Here is a 21,243-nt window from a genome sequence, read left to right on the forward strand (position 1 = left end):
CATGTTTGGTGGGATGCGGATTCGAACCCGCGACCCTCAGATTGTGAGTCGAGCGCCTTATCCACCTGGAACAGAACTCTATATTTTAGCGTTTTAAGTCCATAAACTTACCGCTGTTTCACCGGGGAAGAAATAATTATGAATATTTTCTTTTGGTGTTTGTCCATAAGGATTGACAATATTAGTAACTAACATATATCATACATATGTACACGACACTTCTAGAACAAACATGTAAAAAAAAAAAAAGGTTAATACAAATCACAGTTCAAAAATCTGTTAATTCCAGAGGTTTTGAAAGGTAGATTTTCCTTCTTGGTACGTTATACACATAAAACAAACTACCCCCAGATAGTGCTTTCACAACATAGCAGCTTCTCCTCAGCCTTCTTACATGGTCTACAATATAGAACGAATATATGAAATTCTGTTTTTACAGTATTACAATCATATTTCAGATCACTAAGTAACCAGAGTGATGCACTAATTACAAGTATTAAATCACCTTTTGTCGAATCAAACCTTTTGTTCATTTCCTTTGTAGAATTAAAGAACTATGTAGCTTTCCAATTCAATCTGATCTCATCTTTCAAATTATTAATATATATTTAAAATATAATTTCAAGATGGTTAAAAATTCAAGAAAAAACGAAAAGTCTAATATCACTCAAGTAAAAGCTTTGTACAGGACAAAATTTCAAGCACATGCTTTTTGTGAAGTCATGTTAGCAGTTTACTCAAGGATTGATGAAGAGCAATTGCTCAAAATTTTGATCCAAAATATATGTATATGCACACACATCAATTTCTTTATTTAGTGACCTATTGATCTTTGTAATTTCTACAGAAATCCTCCTCATTGTCGAAATTTGTATACTCAGTTGAACGTCCACAAGACCAACCTTACACAGACATTTGTGTATCCCTATTTACACTTGTTGGTTGTTAATTCTTGTAGTGCTGCTGTTTGTGACATCAGAACTGGTTTAGAGTGGTCATCCTATACACTACCGAGTATTTCGAGTCATCCATCTGTACAGCAGTTCCACTGTTTGTGACATCTGACTGGTTAACATTGGTCATCCTACCCGTAACCAAATGGTGGAGGTATGAAAGGATATTCTTTTGTACATTGGTTCCACTGCTTGTGAAATCAGAACTGGCTTAAAGTGGTCATTCCTACGTCACCAAATGGTGAAGACATCCTTCTGAATAGTCTGGTAGTTTTGCTCATCTGTCATCCTGAAGCATTTGGTTAGTGATTATCTCTGTTAATGGTTCGATGGATGAACAAAGACAAGCACACTTATTTCAGGCGTATAGAAAAAAATATAACTATTGTAATGCCATAAAAGATGTTGTTTTATTCCTCTGGACTTGTAGCTCTGACCATTAATTTCAAGAGTAGATAAAAGTTGCCAATACTAACTTTTTATATTTGTCAATTCTTAGATATGGTGCTTGTTGAATAGCCCAACATCGACATACAAAAGTCTTTATTGTAGTCATTTATCTTCCAACATTAGATTTCATAGCATGTTGAAGACGAAAAATAAAATTAAGAGGTATAGGTATGACAACAAGATTTATGGTACTTCTCTTTATAAGACATTAGATTGTAATTACCAAGGTGGAGCTTTACAACTTCATCATAGCATTGATCCTCAACATCTTTGAGCTGATAGGTTAGTATCTTATAAAATTCCTTCCACAATTTTCCTTAACAAAGCAGTTCTCATGTTTTGAATCACATTTCCAAGAAAATCTAGTCAGTAGTTTGGTTGGAGCATGTCCATTTGAACCAAGGTCAGAAGAATAAGATAGTCGCTGTTGATATGATTTTCTCCTGACTTTTGAATGTTGAATATCAGTTTCCATGCCATTTAGCAGCATATTCAAGAAGGATCTCAAGATTTACCAAGGGATACTTTGTCAAATCTTTATAACTTTAGAAGTCTGCAGATACCCCGACTGTGCTGGAACCTACAGGAGTATGCCTTTGCAATTTTTTCTGCCTTTTTTTTGACACTGAAAAAATATGCATTTTGTCCAGGCTGTTGAAGCTCTAGCTAACATGAAAAAGTATGATTACGAAAGTAAATGTTTTGGAATGTATTCTGAGACCAGTCTTGTATAATAAAAACATTAGATTCAAATCATACTGAGAAAAGTTGTGGCATAACTACAGCCTCAAATGAAAAGGCAAGTGAGACTTTGGCTTGATTTAATGGCATCTCTAACAAGCTTAACTCTACCAACTCTTCTTTGCATCTAACAAACTGACGTGTTCTTGAAAATGGATACTCTTGATGTATGTAAAAAAAATTGCCAGGACAGACTACAAAGTCAATTTATATAATCATATTACAGACTGGCGATCAGACTAGCTCTAACCTGAAAGTAGGTTTATTACCATATTTAGATATGAAATCCAAGAGATATATATATATATATATATCCACTGAACCTTCAAAACATATCTAATGACCACCAGATAGGACACTGTGAAACAATGAGTTTTAAATAAAGAAAATACATGGACACCTTGTGCATTTTACTAAACAAAGATATACTACATGCTGCACTTTATTTACAAGAATAAGTTTTAAATTTATTCTTTATCAGAAATACACTTGAAAAATATGATCCTACATACTGATTTCTAAATTTTTCCATTACAATATTATAACATTTAAATGATAGTCTGTGTTGGTCCTTTAAATAATCATCCAGTAATAATTTAGCTGAGACTGTCTATCCCACAGCATCATTTTACAAATGTACAGTAAAAGTTGATAAGCTGTAGCAATTAAATAATCTTTGTAAGGCAAAAAAAAATCTAATAGAACAAAATAAATTAGGAGAGGATCTGATCTCTTAGATGTTTTGATTTGGAAGAATGAATTTTAAACATAAATAAAAGTTTTTTAACAATATTTGTATAATGTTATGCCATACAATACATCTAAAGCTGCATGCTAGCTAATGCCAACTTCAGTCATAGCCTTCCTCCTGTGTAAAGCCAAACATTACTGACAACTTTCTCTTAAGTACTTACACACACACACAAATGTCCCCCCTCTTGCAATTGTATATCATAAGCAAGTCAAATGGAAACTGCTTACTTTCTGAATACCCCCAGAATTGTGCTGGGGCTGGTTCGGTCCAGTCGCCTGAACCCGGATGTTATATTTTGATTGAATCACCGAACTGTTTGTTGATTTTTAACAAATATTTAGCTTTATGGCTCACACCCTTTTACCCTTATCTAAATTTTGACCTTAATCAGAACCGGTTGTTAAAAAATCCCCAGCACACTCCTGAATACCCCAAGTATTAAATCCTGATTCCCTATCAAGAGAACACTAACTAATAGCACACACAAAATAATACTTCCTTAAACACTGAGAAAGATAAGATCACAAGATTCAATTCAAGCTATTATACCAGACTCATAACTAGTGCAGACTGAGTTTCACATTAAATAGCAAAGTATAGAATAAAACTATCCAACATGAGGTTATTAGTACACTGGCATTCAACAAAACAAACTTACTTAATCCATGTGGAATACAAATCCTGCTTTCCTTAATCTCTTTATTACACCCTGTATCTGCCTTATGTCTTAACGACTGAAAAACTCTCAAATAAAAAGTTTTTTTTTCCATAGAAGGTTTTCATGAAACTGTAAGTTTTGTAGACATCTTCCTTGCTTAGAAAATTCGTCTACAGTTTACATACATGAAGTATGTAATTTATCAAACCCATTCGCGACATTATTCCATGGGAGGATATGTTAATTGATTTACATCACTCACAAATCCTTTCAATTGTTATTTATTTTTAAACGGAAGTTTTATTAATTGCAAAATTATGTATATATACATTTGTGTGCTACACCCCATGTTTAACTTTCTAAAAACACATGAAGTTGAGAGACAGTTTAACTTGAAGTTTCCAAAACTAATTATTAAAAGTTCTTTGTGAAAAGGCATAAGTATTTTAATCCCTGACCAAAATGCTTAGGTGACAGTTCCACCATTTCCATCCATATGGACAATTACTATAACTTGAAAGGATGGTGCAATTCCTTTTTTATAACAATCTCACAATAATTATACTATTTATTCACCAATTTAAATTGTTTTATTACGTATTGTATTGTAATATCATCTGTACATGATGGATTCAAAGTTCGGTGATAAATATTTAATATTTTCACACCAAACCAGCTTGTTTGTTTCTACAGAACACTTATGTGTCATAAGTATTTTTTGTCAAAAAATAAAACAACAACAAAAGAAAGCTAATTAATGGGTCATAAGTATAATTTAAAACCTGGATTTGATTGTTGGTATTTAAAAGTAAACTCAAAAGTTCACGTTTCTTCTTCCAAAGTTCAAGTACATCAATAGTATTAACTGGTGCAATATACAATAAAAGCTATAACCCTGCAGATATTACAAGAAAGGTTTTCTAATCCTTTATCGTGACATAAAAACTGAAAGGATATAGAATATATATAAAACGAATGTTGTTCAGCCAAGATTTTGACAAATACAAGGTTGTGACAAATTATAAAATTTTAATTACACCTACCACAAATAATACATACATCCAAGATACATAACTGGCTAAACCTCTGGCATAAGGCTTACTGTTCTGGTAAAACATTTTCATCAAGCTGAAAGCTTTTACCTAATTTTTTACATCAAAAAAGTGCTTCCAAAAGTACTAGAATGAATTATGCACTAAACTTATGATACTGAAAAGCCTAATTCAGAGTTATGTCCAGTCTGATATTGAACCATTTTAATTTTATGAAACATGAGGATGAAAAAACAAGTTTGAACGTTTTCTTTTCACAACAAAGGAGAACTGTAATTTTGTTTTTGTCCCTAAACCGGCTCCGACTTTAAGTGATTCAATCAGATAATTAATGGTTAAGATAGTTACTACTGACATCAGTTTTGAAATACATGTACTATATTGAATACTGATACGCATGCACTGGCATTTGTAATAACTGAATATTTCAATCACTGAATTATTTAATTTAATAAAGTATAAGATGCCACTTTATTTGACTGAAGTCCATTCACATGATGAAAGGAGAAAAATTAAAATAACACCAAACCTACTTGACCTTGAGACTTAGAGGAAAAATTAAAAACTGTTTTCATGTATTACAACAACTCTATGTGAACCTCTAAAATTATGAATAAGATATACATTTGGAATAATATTTCTCTAAACTTTGTACAAGTCCAATTAAACTACATGGCTGGACCAACATAAAATCTAATGGTTATGAAGGGGTCAATATATTTTACAAATAAAGACAACAGTACCTTTCACTTTCTACCTAAAAATAGTTTGAAAGAAACAAAAAAAAATGTAATTACTCAATTTTGAGGGAAAAGAAAGAAATAATTTTGTACCACCAAAATATTTCCCTTTTCAAGTTACTAAAGAAGATGTGGAAACAAAAACATGCCATTCACATTCAGTCTGTTCTGTAGTCTTGTTTTGCTAAAAGTCTGTTAAAATATTAATGTTGGCCCTAGAGCCATTTCTTGAATCACAACGTGAAACTGATCAATTTCTAAGGAAGGTATGATCAGCACCAAAGATATCTGTACACTTTCATATCAAAATAATCAATATCAACACAAGTGCTTTCTCATTTTTTTTTTTAACTACATAGGTGGGGATCAAGGATATCATTACCCTGCTCCTGCACAAACTGTTGGCACAATTGACATCTTTGTAAGGTAAACCAAAATGTTTCAACAATCGTTCTGCAGAAGCACACTCACAAGTAAAAGAAATGTTTCAAACTTTAATATTTTTTTTTTCTTTGTTGCTGTGATAATCAGATGCAACAATCTATACAAATATATATTGTAACCATGGGTATCTCAAGTCATAATTTATCTATTTGTGTTTTCCCGTTTCTTTCTTAATTTTTGCTTTTCATAAATTATTTTTTCTCTACAATTGGGAGTTTCACCAAAACAAACTCACTCGAAGGTTAAATTGTACTTTCAGTTCATGTCGTTTTTCAGCCAAAAGGATGGCACCCATTGAGGTTCTCGTTCTAAGATGTTGATTTCCTTTACAAGTTCATTGTAAGCCTTGTCTATATCTGAATTAATAATGATCATATCAAAATAGTGGCCATAATTTTCTTCCATTTCACGGGCCTTCTCAATAATATCTTTGAGTTCCTCCTCTTTAACACTAGCACCCATTTTGGCACGATTCTGTTTTAGTTTCTCTAAAGATGGTGGAGCCACAAAGACAACATAAGGTTTAAGGTCCGAGTGTTTCAGTATCTTCAGTGACTGAAAAACAAAGACAAGAAGCTTTAATGTGACATATTTTTTTACATTATTCAATGGTCAAAATTTTTTGTTTGTTTGCAAGAATAATATGACAACATAAAAGTATGCAATAACACCACTAAATTAATTAAATCCGTTTTAAATTCAGTTTGCAACTGATTTATTTCACACTGTAAACGACTTTCATTTCTTTCGTTCAGAATTAAAAACATTAGTAACATCTTTGAAAATCAGACTTTTTTTTTTGAATACCAGATTTTTCTCAAGAAAATAATATCACAAAATCTTTGTTGATAAAAACAAATTATATTTAAAACAAAATACTATGAACTTTTGACTGTTAATTTTGATACAAAAGCTATGCCACAGATATTACAAGACAGTTTTTTCCAATGGAAAAAATATAATAATCAGACAATTGAAAAGCTTAATATTATACACTTGACCATCTTTTAATTCTCAAAATAATTAATAACTGAATTACTTTAAAACTCAACCAGTTTAACTAAGTATCAATTCTAATCATAACAATGATGATAAAGCCTGTATTTCACACCCATGACCTTACCTGTGGATGTAGATTGAGTACACAGATCTTCCCTGAGTTTACAACTCCACGAATAGCATCTAAACTTGTTCCATAATAATTCCTTTCATATTCTCCATGTTCTACAAATTTTCCAGCTAGTATATCAGCTTCAAACTGGGCTCTTGTTATAAAATGGTAATCCACATTATCAAATTCTCCATCTCGTTTTGGTCTACTAGTATCTAGGGTGAAGTTCATACACAATTTTATTTCTACAATTTAAAAAACATTCACAAAGCCACCAAAAGAAGTGTATAACATCCTGTAATGTCCATGACAAAACCAGACTCCTTTATAAAAGTTAAGAAAATATAATTTTTAATTTAAAAAGGAAAATATATAGACTAATTTTATTTATCTTTGAACATTTGTGATTTAATTAATTTATACATGGACTGTACTATGTGTTTGTACATTTGGAAAGTATATGTATCTAATTTAGATTATTTATGTTCAGTTGAAAAGCAGAACTTGTACGCTTTTGTTATAGTAAAACTATTTCCTAAAGAGTGACCCTTGAAATCACGAAACCAGTAGAAAAACAAATTAATAAAAGAAGAAGAAAAAAAAAGTCTGATAAATTATATATCCAGAGGCATTTCAGAACTTCCAAACACTTTAGAATCATATTACAACCACAAAAGAATAACATATTTCAACAGTTAAGAAACTAAGGAAAAAAAGTGGAAGGATTAAAAACACACACATGAAAAAAAGAAACATCAAGATAATACAAGATTGTAACAAAGATAATATTCCACAAGTTCATTGTAAATTGCATTTTGTATCTGCATATTTATATTCTTGAAGTGCCAGTAGTATGTTTGACTCTTTAACAGTGTACATCTATTTTCAGTGTTTAAGGAAATAAAATCATGAAAGTCAAGCTAAAAACCTACGTGGTATAGCAGCTGCAAAACGCTCTGTGTCTTCCATTAACCTCTGTCGCAGTTCATGGCGTCCTATGTTCGGTGGGCCGATAAGAACTACAGGTCTCTTAAGATTAGCTCTAGGGTAATACAAGGCTACTTCTTCATAAGTGAGTATCTGGTCCATATCATACTCTGTAAAATAAAATAATTTACAACAAATTTCAAACATATATATATAAAAAACTAATAACAAAAAAGTTATTTTACTGTGAAAACTAATGCCAGTGTATTTGTACTTGATTGTTTGGTAATTTTAAGTCAACAACAAAATAAATAAATGTTTTTGAATTGTTATGTTCTCACATTATCCACCCAACACTTCAGTGTGCTGCCAAACATTTGGATTTCAAGAGTTCAAAGCTTTACTTTTATGTATGTACAGAGCCTTGTTTTAATACTTTATTAAAACTATAAGTCAATAATAAATAAAATACAACAAAATTTCAATTTGTAAAGCTTGTTATTTTACCTTAATCTTTTCTTTCACAACGTTTTTAATAAACTCTTTAATTACTAAAAAACTTAAATTTTGTTTGTTTGCTGTAAAGCACAAAGCTACACAATGGGCTATCTGTGCTCTGCCTACCATAAGTATTGAAACCTGATTTTTAACATTACAAGTCTACTGATTTACCACCGACCCACTGGGGGAGTGGGGGCTATAAGTTATGTAAAGAGACTGAAAGGAAAGGAATAATCAAAGTTACTAAGATGAAGATTATAAAGAGAAGGAGCAACCAATTATAAAAATACAAATGGTAATTGTTCCAACCACCTTTTGGAAGGTTAGTTATAAGGAGTCATATATAAAGGTTAGTTATAAGGAGTCGTATATAAAGGTTAGTTATAAGGAGTCATATATATATATATATATATATATATATATGTATATAAAGGTTAGTTATAAGGAGTCATATATAAAGGTTAGTTATAAGGAGTCGTATATAAAGGTTAGTTATAAGGAGTCATATATACTTACCATCACCAAGGTTTGCACTGTACAACCCCTTCTTCTTTTTCTTTTTATTGTGTTTTCTTGCACAAAGGAATTTCCCTAAATAAATATATATATATATATATATATATATATATATATGTGTAAACTAATAATTAAAATAAGGCAGCAGACAAAACTACAAATGATAGAAATGACTTTTGTCCAAAATACATTTTCAGAACCCATATTTTTCACATACACACTGTGTATATGTAGACATATTGCACAAACAAGTGTTTGATATAAATTTATGCCTTTTAATAGTAAAATAAAATGATTTATGTGCTCACATATTAGAATTCATTTATTTTACAGTGAAGATTTTTACATTATTACAATTAAAATGAATTTTAAATGGGTACTTATGAAATACTGACAGCTTTTCCTTGTTGAGTTTGAACTCATGCTGTCAACAAATCACGACCCAAAATTTCTGAATGTTCTTTAAGTCCTGCATACTATATGTGTCAATTACCCATAATGCTCCACTCTTGTATGTGATTTATTGTACATGCTTCAGTAGATCTTATGTAAGCCCTGCTTTCCAATCATAAGTTAGATTTATTTGAAAGTTGTGGTCATGATGGAAATCTGTTTGTGAAGAGGCAGAAGGGAAGGTAGTTCACAGATAAATACTTACCTGAAATTAATTTTAAAAATGTAAAACTCAATCAGGTGACTTACCTCTGAAATAGTGACAGCATTATAAAGGAGACAGAAACTAATGAACCACAACTACAGGGCAGGAAGATAAGCTGTCCATATTACAAAAAAAAATTGTACCCAAGCAGAGTTGGAGTAGAATCTAGAACAAGAAATTAATTTTTAGAAAAACAAGTGGAGCAGACCAGCCTTATTGAAAAAAAGACTAGACATAAAGGACATTCAGAAAGAAAGCATTTTTCTCAGTAGGGCCCAAGATACCCTTGTTGATAGTTGCACAAGGGTCAGTTTTATGAGTGGCAATAGTGTATAGCACCAGTAGAGCTATAAACAGGTAAGAGGAATACTATGTCCAGCAGTGGAAGGTTCTCGGGGAGAACAATCCAGACACGTTATAGGAAAACAAACATTATCCCTCTTCATCCATATCTGAAATGGCTAGGAAGTCACATACCAGACAAATTAGTGGGTGCCCAGGGAGAACTGAGGAAGACCCAAGCAGACATTAAGGATGGGCCCAATAATGGAAGGCCAGTGCAATAAGAACATTGAGGTATTAAAAAATTAAAATCACGGACGAATCCTCATCAGCCATTAGATGGCAACCTTCTGTAGGGCAGTATCCTGTCATGGAGCTCTAGTGTCAAGGATGGAATGAGTGTGTTGAGGACTAATGCAGTGGTATATGTGATTGGCAAGAGTTCTGTAGTTTTCTTTATAAACACACACACACACACACATTGCATGAAATATAGTAACCATACGAATTGAAATTTGCATTCTCAAATTATTATCACGCACAACATCAGAATCCCAGACACTCTAAGATGTGTAAACAGGGGAGTTGTAGATATGGCAATACTTGGGTTGCTCACAACAAACACAGAGGTTTAGCATATGTGACAGCCCTAACTAGAGAGTTGACTTTTGTTTTGTTTTCAGTAAACATAAGTACAAACACTAATACACATATACTGAGGTACATACAAATTTATTCAAATTATTTCATCCCTAGACACTTTTAGATTTGTGAATAGGGTTGTTGAGAGATACAGAAATACTTGAATTGCATAGGAAATTAAAGAGCATATGAGTCCTGACAGGAAAAATCAATATAAATTCATATTCTCAAAACACAAGAAGATAATGTAGTTAAATATTGTACCTTTCTTGTTTGGTATTGTGTGTTTGGAAGTTGAAATTATTCATACTACCAGATACTCTGGAAATGAATAACTATAGTTGTTGGGTAAAAAAAAAATACAAAACCATACCAGAGATGAATTTCATCAAGTCTGAATAAGAACCAATGACAGAGTGATGTGGTGAAGTGAAAATAGCAAAATACTATACACATTCATACCCTTGTCAACTTATATGATGGCCTATAAAGAACACAGTGACCAGGAAGCCAAAGACGCTGCCAAACGGCAAATAAGATGTAATGAAAATCCATGCATAATGTGGTCGGTAACATCATAAAAAACGAGCTACACAGTGAGCCATCTGTGCATCTGCCAACTAATGGATATCAGAATCTGATTATAATCCCTCCGATGTACTGCTGAGACAATGAGGGGAAAATGAAGATGAATCAGTTGCTCAAACCAATTTGTTGACACAGATGAAGCCAAGTCTATGGAATGAGATATGTCATAAGATATAAACAACCAAGGATTCTATTTGTGCAAAAGTAGGAACAAATCAAAAAGAACAATGGTTACCATCTTTTAAAGTCCGAGTCTCAGGTAGAAAGACTCAATCTGGATATAAATACAGGGCCTTCCTACACAAAAAAAGTAAGAGAAACATCAGTGGCAAAGATGTCTGAATACTTCCACCACGAAGTATTTACAAAATAAAATACACCTTCAAAGAAAGAGAATCAAGTGAACAAAAAAGTGAAGGCTGAATGTAACTCCTAAGGAAGACCATGTCTCGAAAAGAGACAGAAATATAGTATGGTTGACAGAGGCACATGACACCTGTGTCAACAAAAAGTAGCTGACAGCGCAGATTTGCAGCCTGCAAAAGAAGCAGAGAAGTCCTGATCACGAAACACACACACAAAAAAAAAGAGTTGGACAAACTCTAAAAGAGAAACCAATGATACCAGTATTAAGACACACAGTAGTGTGTCGTGCAACCAAAACAACCTGCTGTATGACACACTGTGTATTATTAACAGGAGTGATAGTTTAGCAATTTTCCACCTTCTGTATCTCAGACTGTGGTATTCCAAACTAACACATTTTCAGTGAATGTGCTCTACTGGACTCTCATTTCACATTCACAACTTCAAGGCAATCCATCAAGAAATACTTGAGATATATATTTTTAGTTTTTTGTCATTCAGATGAAATATGTTTGATTTAAAGCAGCAAAACTATAATGTGAAAGGGCATGCAGATAGGCCAAGCAAACTAGATTAGCAATTTCTAATATCTCAATTTTTCAAAATAATCATACGGGTGGATGATTATTATTGATTACTTATTGTCCACTTTTCTGCACAAATTTACTAAATTTTATGAAATTATCCTAATTAAATAGCATTGAGCATCATGTGATATTAGCTTAAGCAATTAACATAAATAATGATGCTTGATACTGCTGTACCAATTGTATGGGGGTGATGACAAGAAACTGTTAATCTAAATTCCATGGCATTACTATAAAGGAAGCTATTAACACTGTTTTAGAGAGGAAAAACTACCATCATATATTTTAAAGAATCTGGTTGGATCTGTAAAGTAAAGGTCTGTTCCGAATAATAGGGTTGCGATCCTAAAGCTAATATGGGTTACTATCGAGTGTCACTTTCTTACTTGCTGTGGTTTGTTGGCATGTATTGACAAAAAGTCATAATAACTAATCAAAAACACCTAAAGAGGAATGTCTGCTACAATGTGACAAAATTCTAGCTACTTAAGAGGAGAAACCAGCCTCAGCCAGAGATGACAAAAATCACTGAGAAAAATGTAGCTAAAGTAATGGAATAGGATTTCTCTGGGATAAGCAAGAGAAGTGGAAACCATGCTGGAGTAGGACAGCCAAGGAAAGAATAAGTACAGTAAAATGTGATTAAATGATTTTGGTGAATACTCAAAGATGAAGAGAGTAGGCATGAGTTTTCCCCCAGAGCTCAAAACATCTGCCATTAGAGAAGTTGGATGAGCAAACCAGTAAAGCATCAAGCAGGGCAACTAAACTATTAGCACAGTCCATAAAATACAGGCTCAAAGAAAGATGTGATGTGAATGTAGCCATAAAAAATATTTAAAACCACAGGAAAAACAAAAGCTGTGAAAGTCCTATCTAGCCTGTTGATATATGCCATCACCAAGTGTCTGTGAGTACAAGAACACAGTGATAGAGTAACAAAGGCAGGAATTTTTACAACATAAGAATAGGATATCCACTACTGAAAGAAGAAGACACTATTCCAAAATCAGAAAGTACATGATTGGCAGATGGAGAAGTATGCATACTCAAAACTCATGGGACTGCATATGTTTGTTTGTTTGTTTAAGCACAAAGCCACAAAATAGGCTATCTATACTCTGTCCACCACAAGGTTTCAAACCCCAGATTTTATACTGCAAGTCTGTAAACTTCCCCGTAAGTCACAGGGAACTGTGAGACTACAAACACTATTGAGATAGAGTATAAATATATACGAAATCTCAAATGAACAAGACATTGATTAGGCAAAAACTGAAACCTAGAATTGTGAACAGTCCAACCCAAAGAAGAAGCAAACTGAGAGGACAATTCAGTGCAAGGAAACCACTGAGCAAGAATCCTCTAATTATCTTTATATGGATGACAATCAATACTGAATGTGGTCAGGAGACCAGCTAAAGGTGTGACAACACATGTGAATACATACAATGTCCAATCTAGACCAAAAGGGAATTATAAACGAAAAATTACTCCACTACACGAAAAATGAAGATGGGTTAATGAGTTTATGAAACTCCATGTCATCCAAAAACTGTAATGAAGGAATTGTCATGAAATTCACAGAGGTTCCACTTAGATCTAGATAACAAATGAGACAAGAAATATCTACGATCAATCTCCTGTTGTCTGTGTCATCACAATGAGATGAGAGTAAAACCGTGAGGTAACAAAAAGTACAACCTCGATACTCCTTTGGCATGTAGAAAGTCTCACACTTCCAGATCTTAAACTAAATAGAAACTGGAAGAGGTGAATCATGGATGAGAGATAAAAATCAATGTGAAGAATCTGTTGAATACAAAGCACATGAAACTAAGAGATAAACAAAAGTCTGTGGGACCCTCAAAAGAGTATATGGACAGCCATCCAGAACAAAGTCAAAAGGACCCACCTAACTTATGTACGCTAGGCTACCTGAAAACATATTTATGTATTTGAGCACAAATCAATAAGATAGGCTATCTACGCTTCATCAACCATGGGTAACCAAACTCCAGGTTACTGTCACTGGAAGTCTGTAAACTTACTACTGACCCAGAGGAGAATGCTACAATGAAAGTATGAGTAGATGCAACAAGCATAAAAAAATTACATATATATTACACACATTATTGTAAAACAACAACTAAAAGCAAAAACAGATATTTAAACCCTATTCAACTCCCGCTGGTAAGCTTACCATGAAAAGAAAACAAGTGAAAGTAAAAATTGGTAATAGAAACAAAAGGAGTAAGACATATAAGTAATAAATAAATATTCTGATCCAGAACAAAAATAACCAATAACCATGCAGAAAAAGAAAATTTCAAAACAACTGACATCATAGTGTACATGGAAGAAAACTGACAATTTGTTAACAGTGGTATGAGAAAAGTGGAACATGAAGTGTGTGAATACAGAACTAATTCCAAAAATTTTGAGAAAGTGGGAGAAATAAAATTCAAGTACAGAAATCATCTCACATGACATAAGCACCCTCAGACATAACTGAAATAGTGTCAGTATTAAAAACATGTTTAAAAGTAAAAGAAACTGTGGCCAACAGAAGTGCCAGGATTAGGGCTAAAACAGAAGCAGACAAAACCCGCTCTGCAGATTCTGAAGGACTGAGTACAAACATTTGTCATTACACAAAAATAAACTGCAAGTGGTATGCAAATGAAGCGTCCACATACACTGCATGCCTCTCTGTAATATCAGTATATGACGGCAGGAACACGTGGAACTACCACTGCTGAGAATGCACCGACAATATCAACCTGTCTGCTACTGACAAACTGCGTAAGTAAGGTTCAATGAAGCCACTCAAACTGATAATGTTGTACTACAGCATGACTGTAAACAAAACAAATTTAACTTATAGCAGAAATTAAGTAGTATCCATCGACACACATGAAGTCACATGGAAGGTGGGAAAGTGGATTATCATGAGTAAGTGATGTATTTGTATGCAAATACATGAAGGACATTTGGAAATATTGATTTGCATGTTTTGTTAATAGCATGAGTTCAAACTCATCAAGGAAAGGCTTTAAACTTTTTCAAAGGCAAGTCTGCTTGATATTTAAACTGAAAAATTATAAACATTGCAGCTAAATACTAAATGGTAGCTACACTTACTTTAAAACATTGTTTCAGTAATTTACATAACATACCTTTCTTAGATTTTTCTCTGTTATTTGTATCTCCAACAATAGTCTGTTTCATGGCTTCACGTCTAAAAGAAACAAAATGCTCCAAGTATTTAATTAATGGAGCTACAGTACCAAATTGTCTATTTTAGTTTTGGTCTCAAGGTGGTAATTTACACTACTATCAAAAAGTATAAATAAAATTTATATTCCCACTTTAACTGGGTAAGTTCAGCATAGATTCTATACCCTTATTAAAGGGTTACTGCTGGATAAAATATAGAAGAGCAAACCTTCTTTAACTCTTAAAAACTAATACTTTTACACTTCCTGAAAGTTCCTCATTACTATGAATGAATGCCAGTATATAAAATGTAAAAAATTACAAAATTCACTCATGAATGTAGAATTTTAAAAAGTCCTAAATAACTAAATTTTAACTTTTTGACAAAAGACTACATTATTTACAAAAAACTACTACTTATCTTGAAACTGCTGCTTACAGAGCCACTGCCTCAAGAAGTAAATTAAATGTTTAGGAGAAGTTTCCCCATTGGCCAAAACTGTGCATATACAACTACCTCAGCCAATGACAATTAGGAAAAAACATGCATAAATAGTAGTAACAAAAAACTTTCATAACTGCAACAGGTTCAGTTGTGGAGTGTGGAAATATGCTAATACAACATTCCTAGAACAAACCACAGAAATACTGGCAATGCACAACGTACTGTGTTTTAAAGTTGGTGTTGAATTTCTACTACAATAAACTACTAATCCTATGCCCCTGCCAAACATGTTTATTTTTGCTACATATCCATGATATCTTAAAATAGGGTAAAAATAAACAAAATACAAGCAGATCTGTCAATCGTAATATGGATTGTTTCTATTAAGTTTTCTCGAAAATATTCTCATATGTTGGTACAAGACCAATAATAATATTTTTTGTTTACTCACTGCTGTTGAAAAGACTTGCTTGGAATAAGGCCAGCTAAACTCTGGTCCTCCTCTCCCTCTCGAAATGCCTGCCACCAGTTTGGATCATCTTGGTTCAAGACATGTAGAATGTCGCCCTTCTGAAAAGAGATTCCTAGTTCCCGGCAAGGTATGTACAAGTCATCATCCGGATCGTAGTCGAAGTGGGCTTTAACATGCACCTGTAACAGAAACAAAATATACATTGAACATTATCACTACTTTTCAGTATTCTTTTATTACCTGCATTTATAAATGTACAATATCCTGGTATCAGAGTAGTTTAGGCAACAAAAGTCATAGATACAGTGTTGTATGTAAATCAGAAGGACTGCACAGTATATTAGGAAGGTTTACACAAAGAATTGCATCTCATCCACTACTATGTCGTATCCCAGTCAGATTGAAGAGTCCTAGTACTGGGTGAAAGGTATCTTATTGGAACAGGAGATATCACATATAGTTTGGTTGTCTTACTAATAAACACTATTTTTTACTTTCACTCGGAAATTCTTATCAATAACATATTTATAGTCTAAAGAAACTACTTGAAAGATGTTAAACTAATGTTAAACAGAAACTAGCTTACTTTTACATATCCAACTGATTATATATATAAATAATACTCTGTAAATTAATATGAGTTGTGTAAACAAAAAACATCTATCTTAAAATCTATATCATTTAATATCTTAAAAAAACAAATCAAAAAAGTATAATGAGTTTTGTGAACTAATGTAGCAGTGTTTGTTTTTGAGCTTCGTGCAAAGCTACATTAGGGCTATCTGCGCTAGCTGTCCCTAATTTAGCAGTGTAAGACTAGAGGGAAGGCAGCTAGTCATCACCACCAACTGCCAACTCTTGGGCTACTCTTTTACTAACGAATAGTGGGATTGACCATCACATTATAATGCCCCCATGGCTGAAAGGGTGAGCAAATTTGGTGTGACGGGGATTCGAACCCGCGACCCTCAGATTGCGAGTCGAGTACCCTAACCACCTGGCCATGCCAGGCCGTAGCAGTATTTAATAGTTAATTAAGAATCCTGATCATGTTTTTTAAATAAATATCATAACTTTTACTTGGTAACTTTACCACCAATTTGTTTTTGTTTCTATATATCAAAATCAAATCTGACGTTAAAATGCTTTGGATCCTAGGGATCACCAACAAAAACTTATGGGTAAGAATTAAATTGATTCGAGGGAAAAGGTGGTAACTTCAACAGAATTTTACGCATGATATGGTTTTAGAGGCTCCTAAGATTTAGACATAACCATCCCTAATATAAAACTGCTGACCAAAAATGACAGAAAACGTTCAGCAACACATGCTTCTATGCTACACAACTATTCTTACCCAAATAGTGAGAATGACTGTTACAGTCATAACACACACACACACACACAACAGCTGAAAGTATGGAGTGTGTTCAGCTGTAGGTCACACCTTGAACCCTCCGAAACAAGCAAAACCTGGTCCAGGTGGTAACAAGCTCAAAACATTTCCTGTTTGGTGTTTCTTGCCACGTGAGAAAAGACTAGTTACTTTAAAATCCTGATTTGTCACTGAAACATTTTTACTTACGACATTATCTTTGGATGCAAGTTTCTGAGAGTCATAGTGAGAAGGAACAACCACAAATGTCAAAGTTCCTGTCATCGTTGCCTGTTATAAAAAACAAATATACATAAACACCTCTATTAAACATATAAAAAAGGCACATAAATGTAATAAATAAAAAAATAATTCACCCCTACATATAACAGTCTACAATTTTTTTAATTTATCAATTTGCTAGAAATAATAAGGTTCCACTGTAAAACTAAAATTATGACATAAAATATACATTGTAGTAGTTGATACAACATTGAATAAAGCATTTTTTACATAGGTTTCTAAGGTTGAATTTGAAATACTATCCAGTACAGTTGAAACTAAAATGAACTGTGGCCAAAATATACACATTAGCAGCATAAGCAAAGAAAAAGATAAAAAAAATTGTTATGAGGAGGTAACAACGATTCATCTGTTAAATACACTTACTCTTAAAAGTATTTTAGTGACTATCTTAATACTACCTCTTGAAGCCCTGCCCAATTTAGGATATTTACATTAGGTATGAATCAATACAGCAAACATCAGTTAAAAATTACCACTCTTCAATTATTTGAGGTCATTAAGTTTTTAAAAGATGTATAAAAATATATACCTTTTTCAAAATTTAAACAAAATATTAAAATTTTTATAACTGAGCAATCTAAATAAATATTCAAAATTTTTAAGAAACTGTGATAAATATGTCAAATAATAGTCTAAGTTCCAAGTTTTAAAGAAACTCTGCTAAATATGTCAAATAATAGTCTATGTTCCAAGTTTGAAAGAAACTCTGCTAAATATGTCAAATAATAGTCTATGTTCCAAGTTTGAAAGTAACTCTGCTAAATATGTCAAATAATAGTTTAAGTTCCAAGTTTGAAAGAAACTCTGCTAAATATGTCAAATAATAGTCTATGTTCCAAGTTTTAAAGTAACTCTGCTAAATATGTCAAATAACAGTCTAAGTTCCAAGTTTGAAAGAAACTCTGCTAAATATGTCAAATAATAGTCTATGTTCCAAGTTTGAAAGAAACTCTGCTAAATATGTCAAATAAAAGTCTAAGTTCCAAGTTTTAAAGAAACTCTGCTAAATATGTCAAATAATAGTCTATGTTCCAAGTTTGAAAGAAACTCTGCTAAATATGTCAAATGATAGTCTAAGTTCCAAGTTTGAAAGAAACTCTGCTAAATATGTCAAATAATAGTCTATGTTCCAAGTTTGAAAGTAACTCTGCTAAATATGTCAAATAATAGTCTATGTTCCAAGTTTTAAAGAAACTCTGCTAAATATGGTTACAGTTTTAAGATATTTGTTACAGCTGATTGGCTAGCTACATTATGGTGGATTATCTAGCATTTGTTACTTGACTAGTTACAGTTTTAAGGGATTAGTTACAGTTGATTGGCTAGCTACATTATGATGAATTATCTAGCATTTGTTATTTGACTGGTTACAGTTTTAAGGGATTAGTTACAGTTGATTGGCTAGCTGCTTAATGATTAATTAACTATAACTCTGTGTGTGTGTGTGAATTGATTGGCTGAAGTTTTATGGAATTAGCTACAATATAATAATCACTTTCAATATAATGAATTATCTACAATGCATTAACAGTTACAATATTACAAATCAGTTGTGATAGGTAAATCACTTTAATTTACGACGATAAAAGTGAAAAGATCTAATTACAACCGTAATAGAGAAAACTCACACCTTGATAAACTCTTAATTTTTCCATCTGCAGTGGGATAAGTTCTTGTTCTGATAGAGCAATGACTATGTTGTATATACATTGTCTTTTTGAGTAGTGCTTTGAGTAAAGAGTGCATGTCATTTCTTTTTTTTACTCATTCCATTCAGACAAAGATGATAATAAGAAACACATAACCATATACCAATCAAAGCTAGATGTTAAAAGGTGCAAGAAGAAATACTAAACAAGTGCAAGTTACGTTTATAAAACACCTGTGCCCTTACTAATGTTAAACTGTATGTTTAAGTTCCCCCAATTTCATGATGTAGTACCTGTCCATAAAGTTAGGGAATATTTACAATGTACCAGTGATCTTTTGACTGATGACCTTCAAAAGTAGAACTCAGTATGTAGTACCTGTTGTATAAGTTTAATCACTAACCATTCAGCCTCTACTGAAATATCGTACCCACAAGGTGGAAGATTTTCTATGTACCAATGACCATTTAGTCTTGACCTTCAAAAGTTAATCAGGTCTAAAACTTTGTATGTAGTATCTGTTTTATAAGTTCGGTCAAAATCCATTGATCAATTCTTGAGGTTCAAACCAATGTGCCTTACTCTGTGATACTTTGCAGCCAGGGCATAAAGTGTCTTCAGATAGGAGGATAAAAAATCTGCTTTACTGTCAAATTGTGATATTTCTCATGTGAAATATACTTCATGTCAAAATAAAAAATCCTCAAACTCAAAGTCAAGGATGACTATTTTAACTATGGACAGCCAAAAATAGTATCTAGACAGAATTAACTTTATTCAACATATGACAAAAATGAAAATTTCCAAATATACTCACCAGGATATCACAAACTTCATTAACTGATTTTCCTCTCATTTCAATACTATTCACTTCCAAAATTTCATCTCCCTCGTGAAGAAGGCCTAAAACAAGTAACCAGTTGAATCATCAAATATATTTCCAAAACAATCTTAGAAAGAAGAAACTAAAATTACAATCTGAACAACCAATCTTAACTTGTGTAGTTCTCATTATTATATATTTAAACATCTTTAAATGTTTGTAATAAATTCTAATGTAGGTGTGCTACAAAAATTATAACTTTATAGTTTTCCTCTCTTACTTTCCAAGTTGTTTTATATAACTCAGGATCATTATTGAAGAACATACAATAAAAACAAAATAAAGGTTCTTTATTTTCTGTAACAGAAAACACTAGCATATGATGTATAAACAATACTTTCAAAGTCAGTATTTTCTACTATTTCTATATAAAACAAGAGGAAATTCTGAATAGGCGTGGTACTTTGAATTCTTTCAGGTACGATTAGAGTAAATTAATCTATGAGACCTTTTTTTCCTTTTTATTAGCTATATTTTTTATGTGCCAGCAACACCTAGCATTTTTATTATTCATCAGGATCTCTACCAGCCTACCCTCAAATTGAAATTCTTTTAGGCAAAATTAGAGTAAATTAATCTATGAAACGTTGAGTGTGGTTAAATACATCAATCGAAAGGGTTTGACCTCCTGAGACCAAAACTACAATTAAATCTCAAATTGGTCAAGAGATGATAGTGTTATGAGCTAAGAGTTTGTACTTGAAAAAACAAACAAACTTAGAGTCATTCTATGAGCCCCTATGCTGCAACTAATAAATATTCAGCAGTTCCATTACAAACTCACCACTCTTTTCAGCTGCCCCTCCTTTTACTATCCTCCCTATGACAACAGCCTCACCTTCATTTCTCACTGTAGCACCCTATAAAACAGAAAAAGCAAATAGCAAGTTTTGTAAGAGAGAAAAATAATATATTTCCAACAAA

At 32.5% G+C, this 21,243-nt stretch overlaps 1 protein-coding gene across 3 annotated transcripts in view; it reads right to left on the reverse strand.

Annotated features, from left to right (window-relative positions):
- Positions 1 to 2,585: 2,585 nt before the first annotated feature.
- LOC106463298 (MAGUK p55 subfamily member 5-like) overlaps positions 2,586 to 21,243 on the reverse strand; it is a 109,268-nt gene continuing 90,610 nt past the window's right edge. For all 3 annotated transcript variants that reach the window (XM_022390749.1, XM_022390750.1, XM_013923314.2), the window contains 9 exons: positions 21,104 to 21,179; positions 20,254 to 20,339; positions 17,692 to 17,772; positions 16,086 to 16,285; positions 15,150 to 15,211; positions 8,848 to 8,922; positions 7,836 to 8,000; positions 6,916 to 7,118; positions 2,586 to 6,347 (listed from right to left, as the gene is read on the reverse strand). In XM_022390749.1, the coding sequence (XP_022246457.1) occupies positions 6,048 to 6,347; positions 6,916 to 7,118; positions 7,836 to 8,000; positions 8,848 to 8,922; positions 15,150 to 15,211; positions 16,086 to 16,285; positions 17,692 to 17,772; positions 20,254 to 20,339; positions 21,104 to 21,179 (1,248 nt within the window). In that variant the 3' untranslated portion in view covers positions 2,586 to 6,047. The remainder of the gene's footprint in view (positions 6,348 to 6,915; positions 7,119 to 7,835; positions 8,001 to 8,847; positions 8,923 to 15,149; positions 15,212 to 16,085; positions 16,286 to 17,691; positions 17,773 to 20,253; positions 20,340 to 21,103; positions 21,180 to 21,243) is intronic.

The sequence above is a fragment of the Limulus polyphemus genome, unplaced genomic scaffold, assembly GCF_000517525.1.
Source record: "Limulus polyphemus unplaced genomic scaffold, Limulus_polyphemus-2.1.2 Scaffold1370, whole genome shotgun sequence".
NCBI classification, from domain to species: Eukaryota; Metazoa; Arthropoda; class Merostomata; order Xiphosura; family Limulidae; genus Limulus; species Limulus polyphemus.